An 18,826-nucleotide genomic window follows, 5' to 3' on the forward strand; every position below is an offset into this window, starting at 1 on the left:
GAAGACATAGTTAAGTCAAAAGCCAATGACGGGTGACTTAGCTGGCAGGGGTGACTCAGCTAGGGACGGGTGACTCAGCTGACTCGCCTCAACACCAGCTGTGTCTCTCCTGACGATCCAGGAGCTTATATGACCAGTATGACTTATCATGCCATCAGCTAGGATATAAAAATAAGCGGTTATTAGCGGTATATAAACACCTGGACACCAGCTAAGGAGTCAGTGCTCCGTCAGCATCGAGGAGGAGAGTGTCGTCGATCTGTCTCAGCATTATAAAGGTGTGTGATCATTTTGCTTTTATGGTTTGTTTACCTATATGATTATACTCTACTTTTGTCGATGTATCATTACCCGAGGCTTCACGGGAAGTAAATATAATGCTTAGGAGAGGTTTCCAATGAGTGTGGCTCGACGAAGCTCGTTTTCTGTTGGTTTAACCCGTTTATATATCGTTAGGGGTAAGAAGTATTAGACTAGGCATGGTTGGGCTAGGTTAGGATGGGTAAGATTAGATACGTTTTAAAAATTCGTTAGTAAACCTTCTTGTGTACAATGTGATTCGTATCCCATCCAGACGCTGTCCACACCTCGCTCACAACGTCACTAAAATTATGTACTAAATTGCCTGAACATATCTTGAGGTTATCTTGAGATGATTTCGGGGCTTTAGTGTCCCCGCGGCCCGGTCCTCGACCAGGCCTCCACCCCCAGGAAGCAGCCCGTGACAGCTGACTAACACCCAGGTACCTATTTTACTGCTAGGTAACAGGGGCATAGGGTGAAAGAAACTCTGCCTATTGTTTCTCGCCGGCGCCTGGGATCGAACCCAGGACCACAGGATCACAAGTCCAGCGTGCTGTCCGCTCGGCCGACCGGCTCCCCATATAACATATAACATAACCTAACCAAAGACCCACAAATCGGAAAAGGGTCATCACGACAATTTTACAAGCCGCTGTAACTTTAAACACAACAGTTTTTGGCGGTAATTTATACGTCACACAACGCGCGTACTAAATTGCTGCTGTCATGTGGGTACCGACAAGACTTCTGGCTTACACGAAGAGAAGCGAATAATTAAATATAATATAATGAAAGCCCTGCTTCGTGTCACAGTGGGCTGCGTCGCGGGTTCTATCCCTGTGGTAGAAGGAAAGCATCAGGGCTCCGTCTCAGACTACACCAAACTTTTTACTAGAGGAAGACAGACTAAGCAGAGCCGGTTTGGTGTTGGGCTTAAGGTCTATCGACCTCTAGAGGGTTATTAATCCCACCACACTTTACTGACCAGCCAGCAAGTAAACGTTAGACTTGTTCATAGTTCAGGACTAAAGTAAACTGTGTATGGATACATATTTCGCTTCCAGTAGATAAACGATAAATGAGATTAAGAAACAAGTAGCGTATTGTGAAGTCTAATAATAAACAGCAGCTCTCCAATGACTGTAATATCTCAATTGCTCAAACAATTATGTATTAGCGATAAGACTTACCATTAATGTATAATGACTTCCTGTAAATATATAGCTCGTGAAATAGAACATTCTCTGTAACTAGCTGACATTGTAGTTATAAGGTGTGAAGGATAGATGAAACTGTTTATGAAATAATCTAAGATGAGGTCTGATAAAGACCTTTTGTGCCCTCTGTAATGCTTTTTGCGTTAACGCTGAGGATGGGTATGGGGTGCACATTAAACTAGCCGCCTCCGGCGGCAACAATTTAAAAATGTGTGTGCATATATATTGAAAAGTTGGGTTCACCTATTACTGTACTTCTTAGTTAAGTGACTGAATTAATATATGTATTAAGAAATAAACTTCTACAAAAAAAGTATGTAAACAAGTTCATGACTGGTCATATCAGCCAATCGCAAGCTTACGGAGCTCAGCTCTTGGCTTCTTATGTAATCAAGAGATTATGTTAACCCCGTGATGAAGCATCCCAGTAACCATGGCGACCTCTCCCGCCAGGCTCAGGCAGCATTTTCTTGGGGTTCTTGAATATAAGAAAACTAATTTAATCCGTGAATTAACTTTGGATGCACGTGTGGCGCGTCTGTCGGTGTGATTAGTTAGTGATTGGTGAAGTGACGGGCGGAGTAAGGGCTAATGTGATTAATTAATAGAGTGGTGATGGTGGTGGTTGTGGTGGTGGTTGTGGTGGTGATGGTGGTGGTTGTGGTGGTGATGGTGAATGTAGTGGTGGTGGGGGTAGTGGTGAGGATGGTTTTGGTAGAAAATGATAGGTGGTGGTCTACTGGAAGGGGGGGGGGAGGGATGTGAGTCTAGCCCTATATATCCCGCCTATATTTTACCTGTTGCGCACGGGAGACATCTCCCGTCACGCAGGGTGCAGTCGCACCTCCACAGATCTCCAGTATCAGCTCTTGATACTGGTAATGGCTCAAAAGGGCCACCACTTACGGGCTATTATTCATGCCCGTGCCACCTTTAGGGTGGCTTAATCTTCATCAGTCATCTACCTGTTGCGTAATAATTTAAATTTACTGGGGGTTCCGAATTCCTCATCGAATTTGACCTTAAAGTTACGGAAGGAGGTGGCTTCCACACCTTCTTTCCGTGTGGTGTTGTCCTCTTGCCACAGTATTAAACTTGTCTCCGGAAAAGAGAGACCTGCCACATTGTTAGAAAGGTCTTATGTTGTGTTAATCTACGAGGAAGACGGAAGACAAGAACTGCCTCACGACAGCACTAACAAGCATCACCTGCAAGGTTGTTGTATAAGATTCGTTACCTGGAACATAAAGTTCCAAGTAGCACAGGATAAGGTGATCCCGTAGTAGTTTGACCCGCAAGGTACTAGCGGGCTGACCTGAAGCACACTGCTACAACATTTACAACAGTTACATTTTGTGCTCTGCTGCCACACTGATAGGGAGCCGGTGGCTGAGCGGACAGAACACTGGACGCGTGATCCTGTGGTCCCGGGTTCGATCCCGGGCGCCGGCAAGAAACAATGGGCAGAGTTTCTTTTACCCTGATGCTCCTTTTATCTAGCAGTAAATAGGTACCTGGGAGTTAGTCAGCTGACACGGGTTGCTTCCTGGGGGTGGAGGCCTGGTCGAGGACCGGGCCGCGGGGACACTAAGCCCCGAAATCATCTCAAGATAACCTCAAGATAACCAGCAAGAAAATCTTGCTTGAAAAACATATTGGAGTTCTACAATAACACTAATCAAACAAGGGAGAGAGAGAGAGAGAGAGAGAGAGAGAGAGAGAGAGAGAGAGAGAGAGAGAGAGAGAGAGAGAGAGAGAGAGAGAGAGAGAGAGAGAGAGAGAGAGAGAGAGAGAGAGTGGCGGTCAGACTGCATGTTCCCCGACTGTCAGAACGCATTTGATACTGTTCCACAACAGACTCCAACTCATGCTAGAGCAGTAGGCTGGCGTACAGGAAAGAGGTCTAAGGTAGGTAGAGAGTACCTCTCAGGAAGGAAACAAAGAGTTACAGTGAGAGCGGAGATATCAGAGTGGAGAGAGAGATATCAGGTGAGTAACCTAAGTGTAGGTACTGGATGTGGGGAATTTCCCAGCAGACAACTTATTAATTGAAAATGATTTAAATGAGTGGACTGTATGGTTAGTTCATCTTCTGCTGACTGTTACCATGTCGTAACCCGTAAATTATAAATTAATAATACTCAATTAATTTAGTGGAGATAATCTAGTCGACACAGACACAGAGAGCAGCTGCCAGGAGCACCTCACGAGAGCCACGCTATCCTCTCCTTAATGGCGGACCTTCCTCCCTCTCATGCGGGGCTCACCATAGCCCGTGCTACATGGACACTTCGTTCTGAGTAGCTAAATCTAAAACAACAAGAACAACAACTCCCTCTCACTCGTCACGCTGCCCTACGAGCGTGACTTTAGCTCGTTCGTGAAGGAAGAGATGAAGGCAGTAATTTATGTATAATTTTGTTGGGCTCAGTCACAAGGAACAGTTTTCTTACTGTCTGTGATGCTGTACACAGATTGATTAAGTAATTGAGACGTATAATATGTGGACAGAATTCATGGTGTGACTATTCCTTTTCCCGTATATATATATATATATATATATATATATATATATATATATATATATATATATATATATATATATATATATATATATATATATATATATATATATGCATAGACATTCAGGCCATTAAAGTAGCCTGCTCTGAGCACTCTAATTTTTTCAAAGTAAACGTGCCGGCCACTCGGGACACTCGATGAAGAGCACCCCGTGCGAGCTGTTACCTAGTCAGTCTGGTGTTGACAAAGGCTTTAACAAAGCCGAAACGTTCACCTCATTTCATATTTCTCTGTGGATTTTCCGCATAAAATGATCAGTGTTTTGTGATCGTCAATTGCATATATATATATATATATATATATATATATATATATATATATATATATATATATATATACAATTGAATATATGCAATTGACGATCACAAATACTGATCATTTGATGCGCTTGCTTGATGAGGTAGTTACAACATTCAGTAAATGACCGCGTCACGTGTTCGTTGAGGCAATCGCCGGCCTGTGTGCTTCTAGGAAACTTCTGGCATCCACCTGCTAGATATTAATATTATTAGTAAAATTAGTTTCCTGTCTGGTGTTGACAAAGGCTTTAACAGGCCGAAACGTTCACTTCCTTTCATATTTCTCTGTGGATTTTCCGCATATATATATATATATATGACAATGTCAGACCACGGAGGAAAAATGAAACAGGAAATTTCCTTAAGTACTTTCGTATATTAAATACATCTTCAGAAGGTCATTTTACAGATCGAGTGATGGGTATAAATAGGCAGGAGAGAGTGGTGAAGTAAGGTGAGGTACAATACTTGGACAACGCAGAAGGCCCATTGGCCCATCAGATGCACCCAATTGGCCCATCCGATGTAGCCCAATGGCCCATCTGATACAGCAGACATACAAGCATAATGCATAGGTAATTATAACATAAAGAGGTAAATATATACAATAAATTAGTGAGACAAATGTTTTTCAATGATTCTACTTAAATCGCCCTTTAGCTGATCTATTAGAAATGGATCTAAGTTATATAGACCACTGCTAATATTCAAATTACTTTCTTTGGTGATCTGTATCAAAGCGGATTCAATTATGTTTCTGTTATAGGTGCTTTTACAATTTGTTATTGAAGACGCACTCTCCCAATCAATTTGGTGAGCTTTTTCTGACAAATGCACAAACAAAGCATTAGATAATTGGCCATGTCTTACAGAGTATTTATGTTGCGATATTCTACATTTTAAATCTTTAGATGTTTAAATCTTTAGATGACAAACATCTAAAGATTTAAAATGTAGAATATCGCAACATAAATACTCTGTAAGACATGGCCAATTATCTAATGCTTTGTTTGTGCATTTGTCAGAAAAAGCTCACCAAATTGATTGGGAGAGTGCGTCTTCAATAACAAATTGTAAAAGCACCTATAACAGAAACATAATTGAATCCGCTTTGATACAGATCACCAAAGAAAGTAATTTGAATATTAGCAGTGGTCTATATAACTTAGATCCATTTCTAATAGATCAGCTAAAGGGCGATTTAAGTAGAATCATTGAAAAACATTTGTCTCACTAATTTATTGTATATATTTACCTCTTTATGTTATAATTACCTATGCATTATGCTTGTATGTCTGCTGTATCAGATGGGCCATTGGGCTACATCGGATGGGCCAATTGGGTGCATCTGATGGGCCAATGGGCCTTCTGCGTTGTCCAAGTATTGTACCTCACCTTACTTCACCACTCTCTCCTGCCTATTTATACCCATCACTCGATCTGTAAAATGACCTTCTGAAGATGTATTTAATATACGAAAGTACTTAAGGAAATTTCCTGTTTCATTTTTCCTCCGTGGTCTGACATTGTCACATTCTTAATCACGTGTTTATTTTCGTGATATACACACATATATATATATATATATATATATATATATATATATATATATATATATATATATATATATATATATATATATATATATATATATATATATATATATATATACATAGTATATTTTGGTAGCAGTCTTTCCTGTAGACATATATTATTAAATATGACCGAAAAAGTAAGATTAATAATTCTAACACGAATTTTCTCAATGTTTCTTATATTTCTTTTCACTGTTGATGGTAATTGAAAAATCAATTCTCCAAAATTCATTTTTATTTCTAGTCTGACGCTACACTTGAACACGTTTCGTAATAACTTATTACATTTTCAAAGACTTTTAGTTTACACACACACAACTATTACCTGCAAACACTAAACAGAGTTCTTACTATGCTATGATTTAAACAGCTTTCATTTTTCATTTTATACGTATAAAATGAAAAATTGTTTTATGTATATATATATATATATATATATATATATATATATATATATATATATATATATATATATATATATGTATATATTATATATATATATATATATATATATATATATATATATATATATATATATATATATATATAAGCACATTAGTCACGGCGGTTAAATATTACTGTAAAGGAGAGAGTCAGAGTTCTATCTAGATTTTGATTAAGGCGCGTCTGGGATCCTTTCGGACGTAGGTTCGAACCCTCGTCACGGATTTGACGAGGGTTTTTTCGTCCTTGTGGATTTGTTCATGGGTTAGCGACCTGACAGGTGAAGCGACTAAAGGAGAAGAATTAGATCAGAAGAGACAACAATACCATGAAGGTTATTCTGACACCGGAGATGGTCTGAAAAAATGGCTGCAAGAATTTAACATAACCAAATGGAAATTTATGAGATAGAAATAGGAGCGAAACCTGTACATCATTATATAATTAAGTGATCAAGACAGGAACACGTAATGGAAGTGGACAAAGTCCCAGATTAACTATAGGCAGCACACAGTAGCAAAATAACGTCAACGACATATGTAATACAGGCGAATGTCTGTGTGGCCTTTATGGTCGTACATACAAGGCACGTGAGACACGCTCTTGAGTATGCAGCTCCGGCATGAAACATTCGCTTGAAAGAGCTCGACACAAAACTCTGAAATTCCCCAAAATATTGCAACAAACTTCGTTGCTGAGCTACGAGGAAAGACTGAGCGTCCTGGACCTCACCACTACAAGAAGGGACATGGTCGCAACATACAAGATTCTTAGGGTCACTGACAAATAAGTATTATTCGAAGTTAGAAGGGAACAGAGATGGAAATTATGTTAAAGAAAAGCTATTTAGTGTATTAGCTGCAGTCGCTGGCTCCAGTAGTCACCAGCGAGCACTCACTGCTCTACTAATATTGTTGTGTGTGTGTGACAGATGGCACCCAAGTCTGCCAGTGTGGGCGTCTATGGCACCCCTGCCTTCCTGGCCAGGGTGATGGCACTCCCTGCCTTCAACGACGCTCTCGTCCTTGCCACACAGGTCTATGACACCACCAAGGTTAGTCACTCCTTGCAATGTTCCCTTGGCAAAGTCAACCGTAAAATTAAAATTCAAAATTCAAATTTCAAATTCAAATTCAAATTTCAAATTCAAAATTCAAAATTCAAATTCAAAATTCAAATTCAAAATTCAAATTCAAAATTAAAATTCAAAATTCAAAATTCAAATTTCAAATTCAAATTCAAAATTCAAATTCAAAATTCAAAATTCAAAATTCAAAATTCAAATTCAAAATTCAAAATTCAAATTCAAAATTCAAAATTCAAATTCAAAATTCAAAATTCAAAATTCAAATTCAAAAATCAAAATTCAAAATTCAAAATTCAAAATTCAAAATTCAAATCCAAAATCAAAATTCAAATTCAAAATTCAAATTCAAATTCAAAATTCAAATTTAAATTCAAATTCAAATTCAAATTCAAAATTCAAAATTCAAATTCAAAATTCAAATTCAAAATTCAAATTAAAAATTCAAATTCAAAATTTAAATTCAAAATTTTATTCAGGTAAAAGTACATACATAGATGAAGCGTTACAAACATAATGTTGGATTTATACATAGAGCTAGTTTATACAATACCTAAAGCCACTATTACGCATAGCGTTTCCGGCAAATAGATATTTGTAAATAGACATATTTCGGGCAATAGATCAGCTTAAGAAATTAAGTTGTTTTAGAAAAGTTTGCTCAAGTTTTAGGATAACTACACACAGACATCACAATAACGTGATGCATCAAATGAACAAAATGGTCCAAAATGATTCGACGCAGGTTCGAATCCTCGTCACGGCCCTTGTGGATTTGTTCTTTAGGATTACTCTCTCACCCTAGTCACTGTCCCATTAATAAGGTCAATCTAATAAGGGTATTAACTTAACCCCTTAACCTACCAGAGTAAGTTAAGGGGCGCGTCCCCCTAGGGTGACTAAAGGGATGCTCCCCATTGTGTAAGGGTGACTTAGCTCCCCAGGGTGACTAACAGAATGAACAAATCCACACGGGCCGTGACGAGGATTCGAACCCGCGTCCGGGAGCATCCCACAGAATGCTCTCTAGGGTGACTTAGGAGTGTATGTGCCCCACGCCCACAGAGGAACGAGGTGATGGGGGCGGCGTTACGGGCGGCGGAGGCCAGCATGGCGGTGGCGGCGACGGGCGCCCTGCCCCTGGCGGCGCCACTCCTGGAGAGGGTGGGCGGGTGGCAGCGGGTGGACGAGTGGGCGTGCCGAGGCCTAGACAGGGTGGAGGAGGCCGCCCCTATCATTAAGAAGCCGACCAAGGAGGTAGGTAATATATATATATAGATCTTAAGTTGTACAACTTACGGGCTATTCATGCCCGTGCCACCTCTTCGGTGGCTTAATCTTCATCAATCGAGGGAGTGAGATTGAAGGGAAATGCAGTGGTGCGCTGGTGAAAAAAATACTGATCGCTCGTTCGAGTCAGTCATTATACAAGTAAATGATATATAATATATATCAGTATAATGTTAATTGGTGTTATTAGTGCATTGTTTAGCAGTTATTGTTGTTATTAGTCTATTGTTAAGCAGTTATTGTTGTTATTAGTCTATTGTTTAGCAGTTATTGTTGTTATTAGTCTATTGTTTAGCAGTTATTGTTGTTATTAGTCTATTGTTTAGCAGTTATTGTTGTTATTAGTCTATTGTTTAGCAGTTATTGTTGTTATTAGTCTATTGTTAAGCAGTTATTGTTGTTATTAGTCTATTATATCGTTGTATTGTTATTGTAGATCGTCAACACGACCCGGCAGCGGGTGCTTGGTGCCGTGGCTGGGGACCAAGTTATCGTACCGGACACCCTCGCTGAAGCCATCATTGCTAGAGCCAACAGAGTGGTGGGTCATGTACGGGTGCATGTTGTAGGTGGGTGATGTAGGTGGATGCTCACCCACTTGAGTCTTCTCTTGTACCCCCCGTAGCAGGTAATTCCTCTCTCTAATCCTGATATATAATAACTCGTTTGAGGGCGTGAAGCGCTCTCTATGCGTAGTTTAAGGACGTGATTGACTGTTGTTTGCGCAGGTTTTAACCCTTTCTCTGCGCATGGTTTGATTCAGGTGGAGGCGGTGACGGAGAGTGTGGGCGTGCGGGCGGCTACGGAAGCGGTGGAGAGGGCGTTGGACACCACCCACGGCCTCCTGGACACCTACCTTCCTCCGGGCCATGGCGGCGACCACCTGTACCCAGGTACACGACCACCTGTACCCAGGTACTCGACCACCTGTACCCAGGTACACGACCACCTGTACCCAGGTACACGACCACCTGTACCCAGGTACTCGACCACCTGTACCCAGGTACTCGACCACCTGTACCCAGGTACACGACCACCTGTACCCAGGTACTCGACCACCTGTACCCAGGTACTCGACCACCTGTACCCAGGTACTCGACCACCTGTACCCAGGTACACGACCACCTGTACCCAGGTACACGACCACCTGTACCCAGGTACACGACCACCTGTACCCAGGTACTCGACCACCTGTACCCAGGTACACGACCACCTGTACCCAGGTACTCGACCACCTGTACCCAGGTACACGACCCACCTGTACCCAGGTACACGACCACCTGTACCCAGGTACACGACCACCTGTACCCAGGTACTCGACCACCTGTACCCAGGTACACGACCACCTGTACCCAGGTACTCGACCACCTGTACCCAGGTACACGACCCACCTGTACCCAGGTACACGACCACCTGTACCCAGGTACACGACCACCTGTACCCAGGTACACGACCCACCTGCCACAGATGGCTCCTGGGATGGGGGGGAGGGGGAGGGGAAGGGAACTATCAGGGAACTATCACGGGTAAAGCGCCAAGCCATCACGACTATATAGCACTGGGAAGGGGTCAGGATAAGGATTTGGGATGGGACGGGGGGGGGAAAGGAATGGTGCCCAACCACTTGGACGGTCGGGGGATTGAACGCCGACCTGCATGAAGCGAGACCGTCGCTCTACCGTCCAGCCCAAGTGGTTGGGGGAGGGGGGAAGGGGGGGGGGATCATAATCTGATTAATGATTGGATAGTGTCTGACAGGTGGATATGCCCAGCTGGAGCAACAGATGATCTGATTGGTCAGTTGATGGAAGGTCAGATAATAAGAAAAGAAATATATATGTATAACATGTGTGTGATATAAGTATATAATTAAAGAATTAGAGAGGTAGGTGGATAGAATTGTAAACTAGTAGACTAGTAACTGGTAGGCTAGTAAACTAGTAGACTAGTAACTGGTAGGGTAGTAAACTGGTAGACTAGTAACTGGTAGGCTAGTAAACTAGTAGACTAGTAACTGGTAGGCTAGTAAACTGGTAGATTAGTAACTGGTAGGCTAGTAAACTGGTAGACTAGTAACTGGTAGGCTAGTAAACTGGTAGACTTGTAAAGAGGTAAACAGGTGGTGAGCTCCAACACCTCCCCCTCCAACACCTGCCCCTCCAACACCTGCCCCTCCATCACCTGCCCCTCCATCACCTGCCCCTCCAACATCTGCCCCTCCAACACCTGCCCCTCCAACACCTGCCCCTCCATCACCTGCCCCTCCATCACTTGCCCCCTCCAACACCTGCCCCTCCATCACTTGCCCCCTCCAACACCTGCCCCTCCAACACCTGCCCCTCCAACACCCACACCCTGACCCTCCACCCCGCCCACAGACGAGGCCGGTGTGGGCGTGACAGGACGGTCACTACTACTGGTGCGCAAGACCGGACACCGGATGTACCGAGCTACAGTGAGGACCGTGCGACCTGACCTGACCTCTGACCCCGACGCCCTCATCACGCCACAGATGCTGGTACGTCTCTCTCCGTGTGTCTCATCTCTGGGATGACTCTCACGCATAATGTCCAAGTGGTTGGGCACCATTCCTTTCCCCTGTCCCATTGCAAATCCTTATCCTGATCCCTTCCCAGTGCTACATAGTCGTCATGGCTTGGCACTTTATCCCTGATAGTTCCTTTCCCTTCTCACCCATAATAGCATCTTTGGTGCCGTCTCTGGAAACACAAACCGAAACTGTCTCTATTTTCCGCTTATTAAAACTTGTAATAAATTTGTTACATCTTGGCTTAACGTGTTTATGACGTATTAGAACGTTGTTACAACGTGCTATATAGGTTGTTATAACTGGTTAGGAGTGTTAAAACGTGTTCGAACGTTGTACCAACGTCGTAGTTTCGGTGTGTGTTTGGCGGGTTGAGGTAGGATGAAAATGTTGGACTCGTCCTGGTCTTGGATTGCTGTGTTATTTCCGTGTCTTTGAAGTGTTGCATAGTTCTCAGGTGTTCCTCGTGGGCTCCTTGTTATTCTCCGTCAAGTATTGCCGTGTGTTTGAAGTGTTGCGTAGTTCTCAGGTGTTCCTCGTGGGCTCCTTGTTATTCTCCGTCAAGTATAACCTTGACTAGAGTCATTCGTTGTTTGGATAATGCTTCCTCGAGGATTAACAGGCTGTCTCAACAAGGTGCTCCTCCAATTGGTCTCAAGACGCGAGTCTCGTCCAATTAGAGCAGAGGTCCCCAATTAGTGTCAATAATGGTCTACCTAATATTTATTAGCATCAATACTATTCGTTAAGAAAACCGCTTATTGCTGATTGATATGTTATCCATAAGAGTACTTTATTGCTTTGATAAATTATCTGTACAAAATAGCATTATTCCTCGATTTTTATTGTGTGAAACATGTTTCTAAACGTCATTCTTTTAAGTAAATAAAATATTTGTCAGTTATAGTTTGTATATCTTAATTGCATATATCTTGAGGTTATCTTGAGATGATTTCGGGGCTTTTTAGTGTCCCCGCGGCCCGGTCCTTGACTAGGCCTCCACCCCCAGGAAGCAGCCCGTGACAGCTGACTAACACCCAGGTACAGTACCTATTTTACTGCTAGGTAACAGGGGCATAGGGTGAAAAAAACTCTGCCCATGGTTTCTCGCCGGCGCCTGGGATCGAACCCGGGACCACAGGATCACAAGTCCAGCGTGCTGTCCACTCGGCCGACCGGCTCCTAGCATAAGCTATAATATCTTTAGTTTTTTGGTAATTCATCATTATTCTTCTTTGCCTCATCATCCTGAAGGACAGGGTCGTACTCCCATCGACAGAGACTAAACACCTGTCTGTCCCCACAGGTGGAATTTGGACAGGCCAAGTTGGTTGGCTTATACAAGGAGCTAAGGCGCGAGGCTAGGCCAGGGGAAGAGGTGGGCGTGGCCATGACCCTCGCCCGAAGGTCAATCAGGGTCACCATCGACGTCTTCACTCAGGTCAACGCCATGTTGAGAGACCTCTCCTTCCGGAAGGTGACGGAGACTGTCGCTGCAAACTTCCCTCCAGATACGAAGATCCTTGTTGCAAGATTGAGGAATTTGTACACAGATCTTCTCACCCGTCTTACCCCCGTCATTCAGACAGCCGTGGACAGTTTGAGAAGTGCATATTCGGATCTTCTCACCCGTCTTACCCCCGTCATCCAGACAGTCGTAGACAGTTTGAGAAGTGCATATTCGGATCTTCTCACCCGTCTGTCACCCGTCATTCAGACATCCGTAGACAGTTTGAGAAATGCATATACGGATCTTCTCACCCGTCTGTCACCCGTCATTCAAACATCCGTAGACAGTTTGAGAAATGCATATACGGATCTTCTCACCCGTCTGTCACCTGTCATCCAGACATCCATAGACAGTTTGAGAAGTGCATATACGGACCTCCTGGCCCGTCTAACACCCTGGACTCAGGCATCAGCGGAATGGCTGAGAACTGTCTCTAATGACTCCATGGACCGTCTCTCCCCCGTCGTACAGGGAGCAGTTGAGAGACTGACGATTGTATACTTGGATGCTCTTGGTCGTCTACCACCTGAAGCTCGGGCACCCATCCAGAGACTGGTCAGCGCCTCGTCCGATGCCTTAACCAGCATCCCACCAGCCATCCAAGCATCATTCATCAGAGCGAGAAGCATCTACGCTGCCCTCATCTCTCGCTTCACGACCTTAGCCCAGGAAGCACTCAAGATTCTAAGAGAAATCGCAACGGAGCCGGCCAGCCGCCTGCCGCAGCTGCTGCAGTCTATCCGAGCCGCAGCCGCAGGTGGCTTCGTCAGGGTAATAGAGACGAGTGTAGACACCTTCAGGAGATCCTTGAGCGCCGAGAGAGCCACGGAGGCCGGGGCGGTTATCCTCGACTACGTCAATTACGTGGCGGAGGAAGCGAGGCTATGGACCAAGGTGGTTATCGTGCTTCTGCAGGTGACTCCGAGCATCGCCCTCAGGATATCACAGACTACAAGGGTGAGTGCCTCGCTGACAGTTCACACCGCTCCTGTGCCAGGTAAGTCCACAACGGGCTCACCATAGCCCGTGCTACTTGCCCCGCTCCTGTGCCAGGTAAGTCCACTACGGGCTCACCATAGCCCGTGCTACTTGCCCCGCTCCTGTGCCAGGTAAGTTACGGGCTCACCATAGCCCGTGCTACTTGGAACTTGTTCCGAGTAGCTGAATCTATAACAACAACAACATGACACTTCACTCCAATTCCTGACCCCCTTCCAAGTGCTATATATATATATAGTCGTAATGGCTTGGCGCTTTCCCCCTAATATTCCCCATCCCTCCAAATTACCTAATAGATTTTCCACATGAATTGTGTTTGATTTACATGATAATTACCGCAGTTATGTAATCTCTACCGTTATCTTTCTCAATATTACAGTTCATCAAACACAAAGATATCACACACATGTAATATATCAATGATACGATCACTGTGAAGACGGAGGCGACTCGAACGAGCGATCTGGGTATTCCCAGGTTGGGCCTTGTACCTGTTGTTGTTGTTTAAGATTCGCTACTTGGAACAAAACGTTCCAAGCAGCACGGTCTATGGTGAGCCCGTAGTGCCCCCTGTACCGTGGCGTGGTACAGGGGGGGGGGGTGCGCTGTTCACCTCACTATTCTAGTTGATTTTCACCATTCATGATTTCCTGCTCAGTTATCCACATTCCATTAACTTTATGTTTAAGTCCCATTAAATTCTGAATATTATTTCCATTAGCTTCCCCCTTCCTATGTTCACTCTTCTTATATATAGATGTAAACATAGTGCTCATTTACACTTACACTTCATTTACCTAGATTTACAATAGGTTAATTGTAAATAGGTAAATAGATCCTTTCAGATTTACACTGCTATTCTCTCTGCAGTTTTATCTGCATGTTCCTTATGTAGAAATATAGTGGCTAAGGAGCACCGTGACGTCACTAAGTCCCTCCCCCCTTCCCACAGATATTTGCTGCTGAATGGCTAAGGAGCACCGTGACGTCACTAAGTCCCTCCCCCTTCCCACAGATATTTGCTGCTGAATGGCTAAGGAGCACCGTGACGTCACTAAGTCCCTCCCCCTTCCCACAGATATTTGCTGCTGAATGGTTAAGGAGCACCGTGACGTCACTAAGTCCCTCCCCCTTCCCACAGATATTTGCTGCTGAGTGGCTAAGGAGCACCGTGACGTCACTAAGTCCCTCCCCCTTCCCACAGATATTTGCTGCTGAGTGGCTAAGGAGCACCGTGACGTCACTAGAGCAGGGCGGGCGACCCGGACCGACTCTCTACAAGAAAGGCTTCGTGGCTGTGAAGGTGTCGATGATGGCGCCTGGAGACGCCGCCCGGCGCTTGGGAGACCAGGATTACATCAGAGGCAAAGTAGAATAGAGGGGATTACGGGCTCGCCATAGCCCGTGCTACATGGACACTTCGTTCTGAGTAGCTAAATCTGAAACAACAACAAATAGAGGGGAAAATAGAATAAAGGAAGAATGAGGAAAAGAACAGCAGAGAGGAAAAACCGTATATAATTTTAGGTGACAAGAGTGTTGTAGTTTTTATGTTTATTTAATAAACATAAAAACATATAACATAAAAACATATACACATCCGACTGCTGCCTTGATGGCAGCAGTCGGATGTTAGATATATAATGCCGTGATGTCTGAGGCGCGCCTCGAGGGACAACTAGAATTAATTGTATTCAAATTCAAATGTTTATTCAGGTAAGGTACATACATAGAAGAGGTGATACAAAAATTGATAGATTTATAGATAGAGCCAGTACATATGTGCACTAATTACGATTGTTCATCACAGAACGTCTTGGAATGTGGAATTCTTAGGGAGAAGTTATGAGGATATTAAAGGAATATATAATTGCTTGCATTACGGGCTATTCATGCCCGTGCCACCTTTTGGGTGGCTTAATCTTCATCAATCAATGAATTGCTTGCAGTAGGACCGCTGAGAACTTGAGGGATATATATATATATATATATATATATATATATATATATATATATATATATATATATATATATATATATATATATATATATATATATATATATATATATATATTACTCTTAATATAGTTGCTAGAAATCAAACTAAGACCAATAGGATGAGTGGCCCCAAGTCTCTCCGTAGCCTCGATATTACCTGCTGCTTCCTGCATTTCTCTTGTAACAATACATAACATAACGTCATTTCATATAAACACATTAATACATCATTGTTACCCCCCCTAGTTTAACGAACTACTTTCTCTATTGTTTGGCTAACTACCTTCCACACACCAGGTTAACATAACCACTAATGACTCTACACAAGTGTGCCTAATAAAGAGTGTGCATTTTATTGTGTTTATTTAACCCAGATTGATTTAGAAAGGAATTGTATTGTAATTATAATTGTCGAATTACTTTTTTTGTAAAGGACGTATTTTGCTCGCAGCGTCTGGGGGATATAAAAATTTTGGGGGGAGCAATTTTAGAATCTTGTCTATTGTGCACCCTAACCTAACCTGACCTAACTTTATATTGTGTGAGGGTGGTGATGAGTGTGTGAGGGTGGTGATGAGTGTGTGAGGGTGGTGATGAGTGTGTGAGGATGGTGATGAGTGTGTGTGAGGGTAGGTCCATGAGGGTAGTTGAAGTGTATAGCTGTTTACATCCTAAAAACTAACAACTCCATTGTAAACACAATGTTTACTTTAAAGGAATAACAGTTATGGTTTATCAGTTTATTGCAGACCAAAACAGACAGCTTCTGATTCAGTCGTTGAGTTATGAAAGCAATTTTCTGGCATTCAAACGTTATATACACAGAAGGAATTTGTTTCAATCGAATTTATATCAATACTGTAGTAGAAATATAGGAGTTTACTATAAACGTTTTCTTCTATTCCACTACAATATCAACAAGATTTGTTTTCTTTGATGAGGTCTTTCACGTAGACTAATGTATAAGAGAGGAGCTTCATGTGGCGTCTCCCTTCACATGCTCCACGTGTCGTATTACATAGCCTCTGTGGCGTAGTAGGTAGCGCAGTCGGATCACAGCCGGAAGGTCCTGTGTTCGATTCCCTATATGCATCACAGACCAGCCTCCAGCCTGCCTCAGAGACCAGCCACCAGCCTGCCTCAGAGACCAGCCTCCAGCCTGCCTCAGAGACCAGCCCCCAGCCAGCCTGCCTCATCATACAGTCTACTTATAACCTCCACTTTATATAATATAACTTTATATCAAACATATACCTCATATCAATAACTTTATATCAAACACACATACTGTTGAGCATAGTGTGTGTTCCCTGTGTTCGTGGCCAGACATTACTAAGAGTTGAAATTGAAATAAGTTTATTGATGTTACTAAGAGTTTACACATCGCTGAGCAAAGTTACATTCTTGTAGAGCCACTAGTACGCGTAGCGTTTCGGGCAGGTCCCTGGAATACGATCCCCGCCGCGAAGAGTCGTTGTTACAACCAAGTACACATTTTACTGTTGCGTTAAACAGAGGTTATACAGTTAAGGAATTGCGCCCAGTAAATCCTCCCCGGCCAGGATACGAACCCATGACATAGCGCTCGCGGAACGCCAGGCGAGTGTCTTACCACTACACCATAGCGTCTGACCGTCCACATCACAAGTCCAACCATCTAACAACAAAACAACAGCACGAGCAGTACGAGCTGCCTCTAACAAGGTGCAGAGAGAAGTACCCCGTTGTCCCCCCGCTGATGGGCGGAAAGATGGTCCGGGGCCGAATTCTGGAGTGAGGGAGCGTTCATAGTGAGTATGTGAGGACGGGAGTGTTAGAGGGTCATAGAGGCTCCTGTCCATCCATGCCTGTAGGAGGAGCAACAGGCAGCCCTCAACAGGAGACAGGAAACCTTTTTTATAAACAGGTGAGTACAGGAACAGACGGCTTTGGACTCCTGTTTAGCAGGCTGAGAGCTTTCCCTGTCTATAGCATAAGGTAAGTCTTATACCCTCTAGTTCCCCCTGGAACACAACCCGCCAATCGGTTAACAACCAGGTACCCAATTACTGCTGGGTGTACACAGGCGGACAGTTAAGAATGGATGTCTAAGGTTCCTGCCTCTTAGAGCGAGAGCCTTGACCTGGAGGTGAAGGTACTTCACTGTGGTACAGTGAGTAGGTCTCCACTCACTGTGGTACAGTGAGTAGGCCTCCAATCACAGTGGTATAGTGAGTAGGTCTCCACTCACAGTGGTACAGTGAGTAGGTCTCCACTCACAGTGGTACAGTGAGTAGGCCTCCAATCACAGTGGTACAGTGAGTAGGCCTTCACTCACAGTGGTACAGTGAGTAGGCCTCCGCTCACAGTGCTACAATGAGTAGGCCTCAGCTCACAGTACCCATCACGCACACACTCCCTCTATATGTCAAAAAAGTAAACTACTGTATACTATACAAATTGAGAAATGTTAATAGTTTATTATACAATGAACGGAAGTAAACCACAGCAGATGTATAATGATGTATTAGTTAAGGTTTGAATGTGTTCTCCTGTTCAATTCTTTGGAGGCAGCTTCCTGGAGACCACGATGATGTAGTCGCCTGAGTTCTGACGCGATCATCACAGAGATGCCAGACAAGCCTAGCGGTAAATAGGTACCTGGGTGTTAGTCAGCTGTCACGGGCTGCTTCCTGGGGGTGGAGGCCTGGTCGAGGACCGAGCCGCGGGGACACTAAAGCCCCGAAATCGTCTCAAGATAACCTCAAGATAACCAGGCAGGGAGATGGGATCTATATTCCTGTAGGAACATTTGGTGTATGGTATGTATGGACCTTACGTGTTTACTGCTAGGTTAAAAGAGGCATCAGGTGAACGAAGACGTGCTCACACGTCTCGTCCCAACTCTTCCTCTTGACCAAGTCCATTCCATCCGGTGGTCGACCCCACAGACGCATTCATCAATTTTAACATGCTG

General features: G+C 43.6%; 1 protein-coding gene across 1 annotated transcript; it reads left to right on the forward strand.

Moving 5' to 3' along the window:
* Positions 1 to 169: 169 nt before the first annotated feature.
* Positions 170 to 16,223, forward strand: LOC123758252 (uncharacterized). Its single transcript, XM_069322527.1, has 8 exons — positions 170 to 278; positions 7,373 to 7,495; positions 8,591 to 8,782; positions 9,252 to 9,356; positions 9,579 to 9,708; positions 11,194 to 11,333; positions 12,670 to 13,830; positions 15,077 to 16,223. Exons 2-8 carry the CDS (start codon positions 7,373 to 7,375, stop codon positions 15,248 to 15,250), a joined length of 2,025 nt encoding a protein of 674 aa, XP_069178628.1. The 5' UTR covers positions 170 to 278; the 3' UTR covers positions 15,251 to 16,223.
* The last annotated feature ends 2,603 nt before the right edge of the window (positions 16,224 to 18,826 follow it).

The sequence above is a fragment of the Procambarus clarkii genome, chromosome 11 (genome assembly GCF_040958095.1).
Source record: "Procambarus clarkii isolate CNS0578487 chromosome 11, FALCON_Pclarkii_2.0, whole genome shotgun sequence".
NCBI classification, from domain to species: domain Eukaryota; kingdom Metazoa; phylum Arthropoda; class Malacostraca; order Decapoda; family Cambaridae; genus Procambarus; species Procambarus clarkii.

Bases quoted from the DNA above. Each gene is read 5' to 3' on its own strand.
- LOC123758252 (XM_069322527.1), top strand. From the start codon at position 7,373: ATGGCACCCAAGTCTGCCAGTGTGGGCGTCTATGGCACCCCTGCCTTC. The intron at 7,496-8,590 runs GTTAGTCACTCC...CCACGCCCACAG, and splicing joins AGGTCTATGACACCACCAAG to AGGAACGAGGTGATGGGGGC. The intron at 8,783-9,251 runs GTAGGTAATATA...TTGTTATTGTAG, and splicing joins TTAAGAAGCCGACCAAGGAG to ATCGTCAACACGACCCGGCA.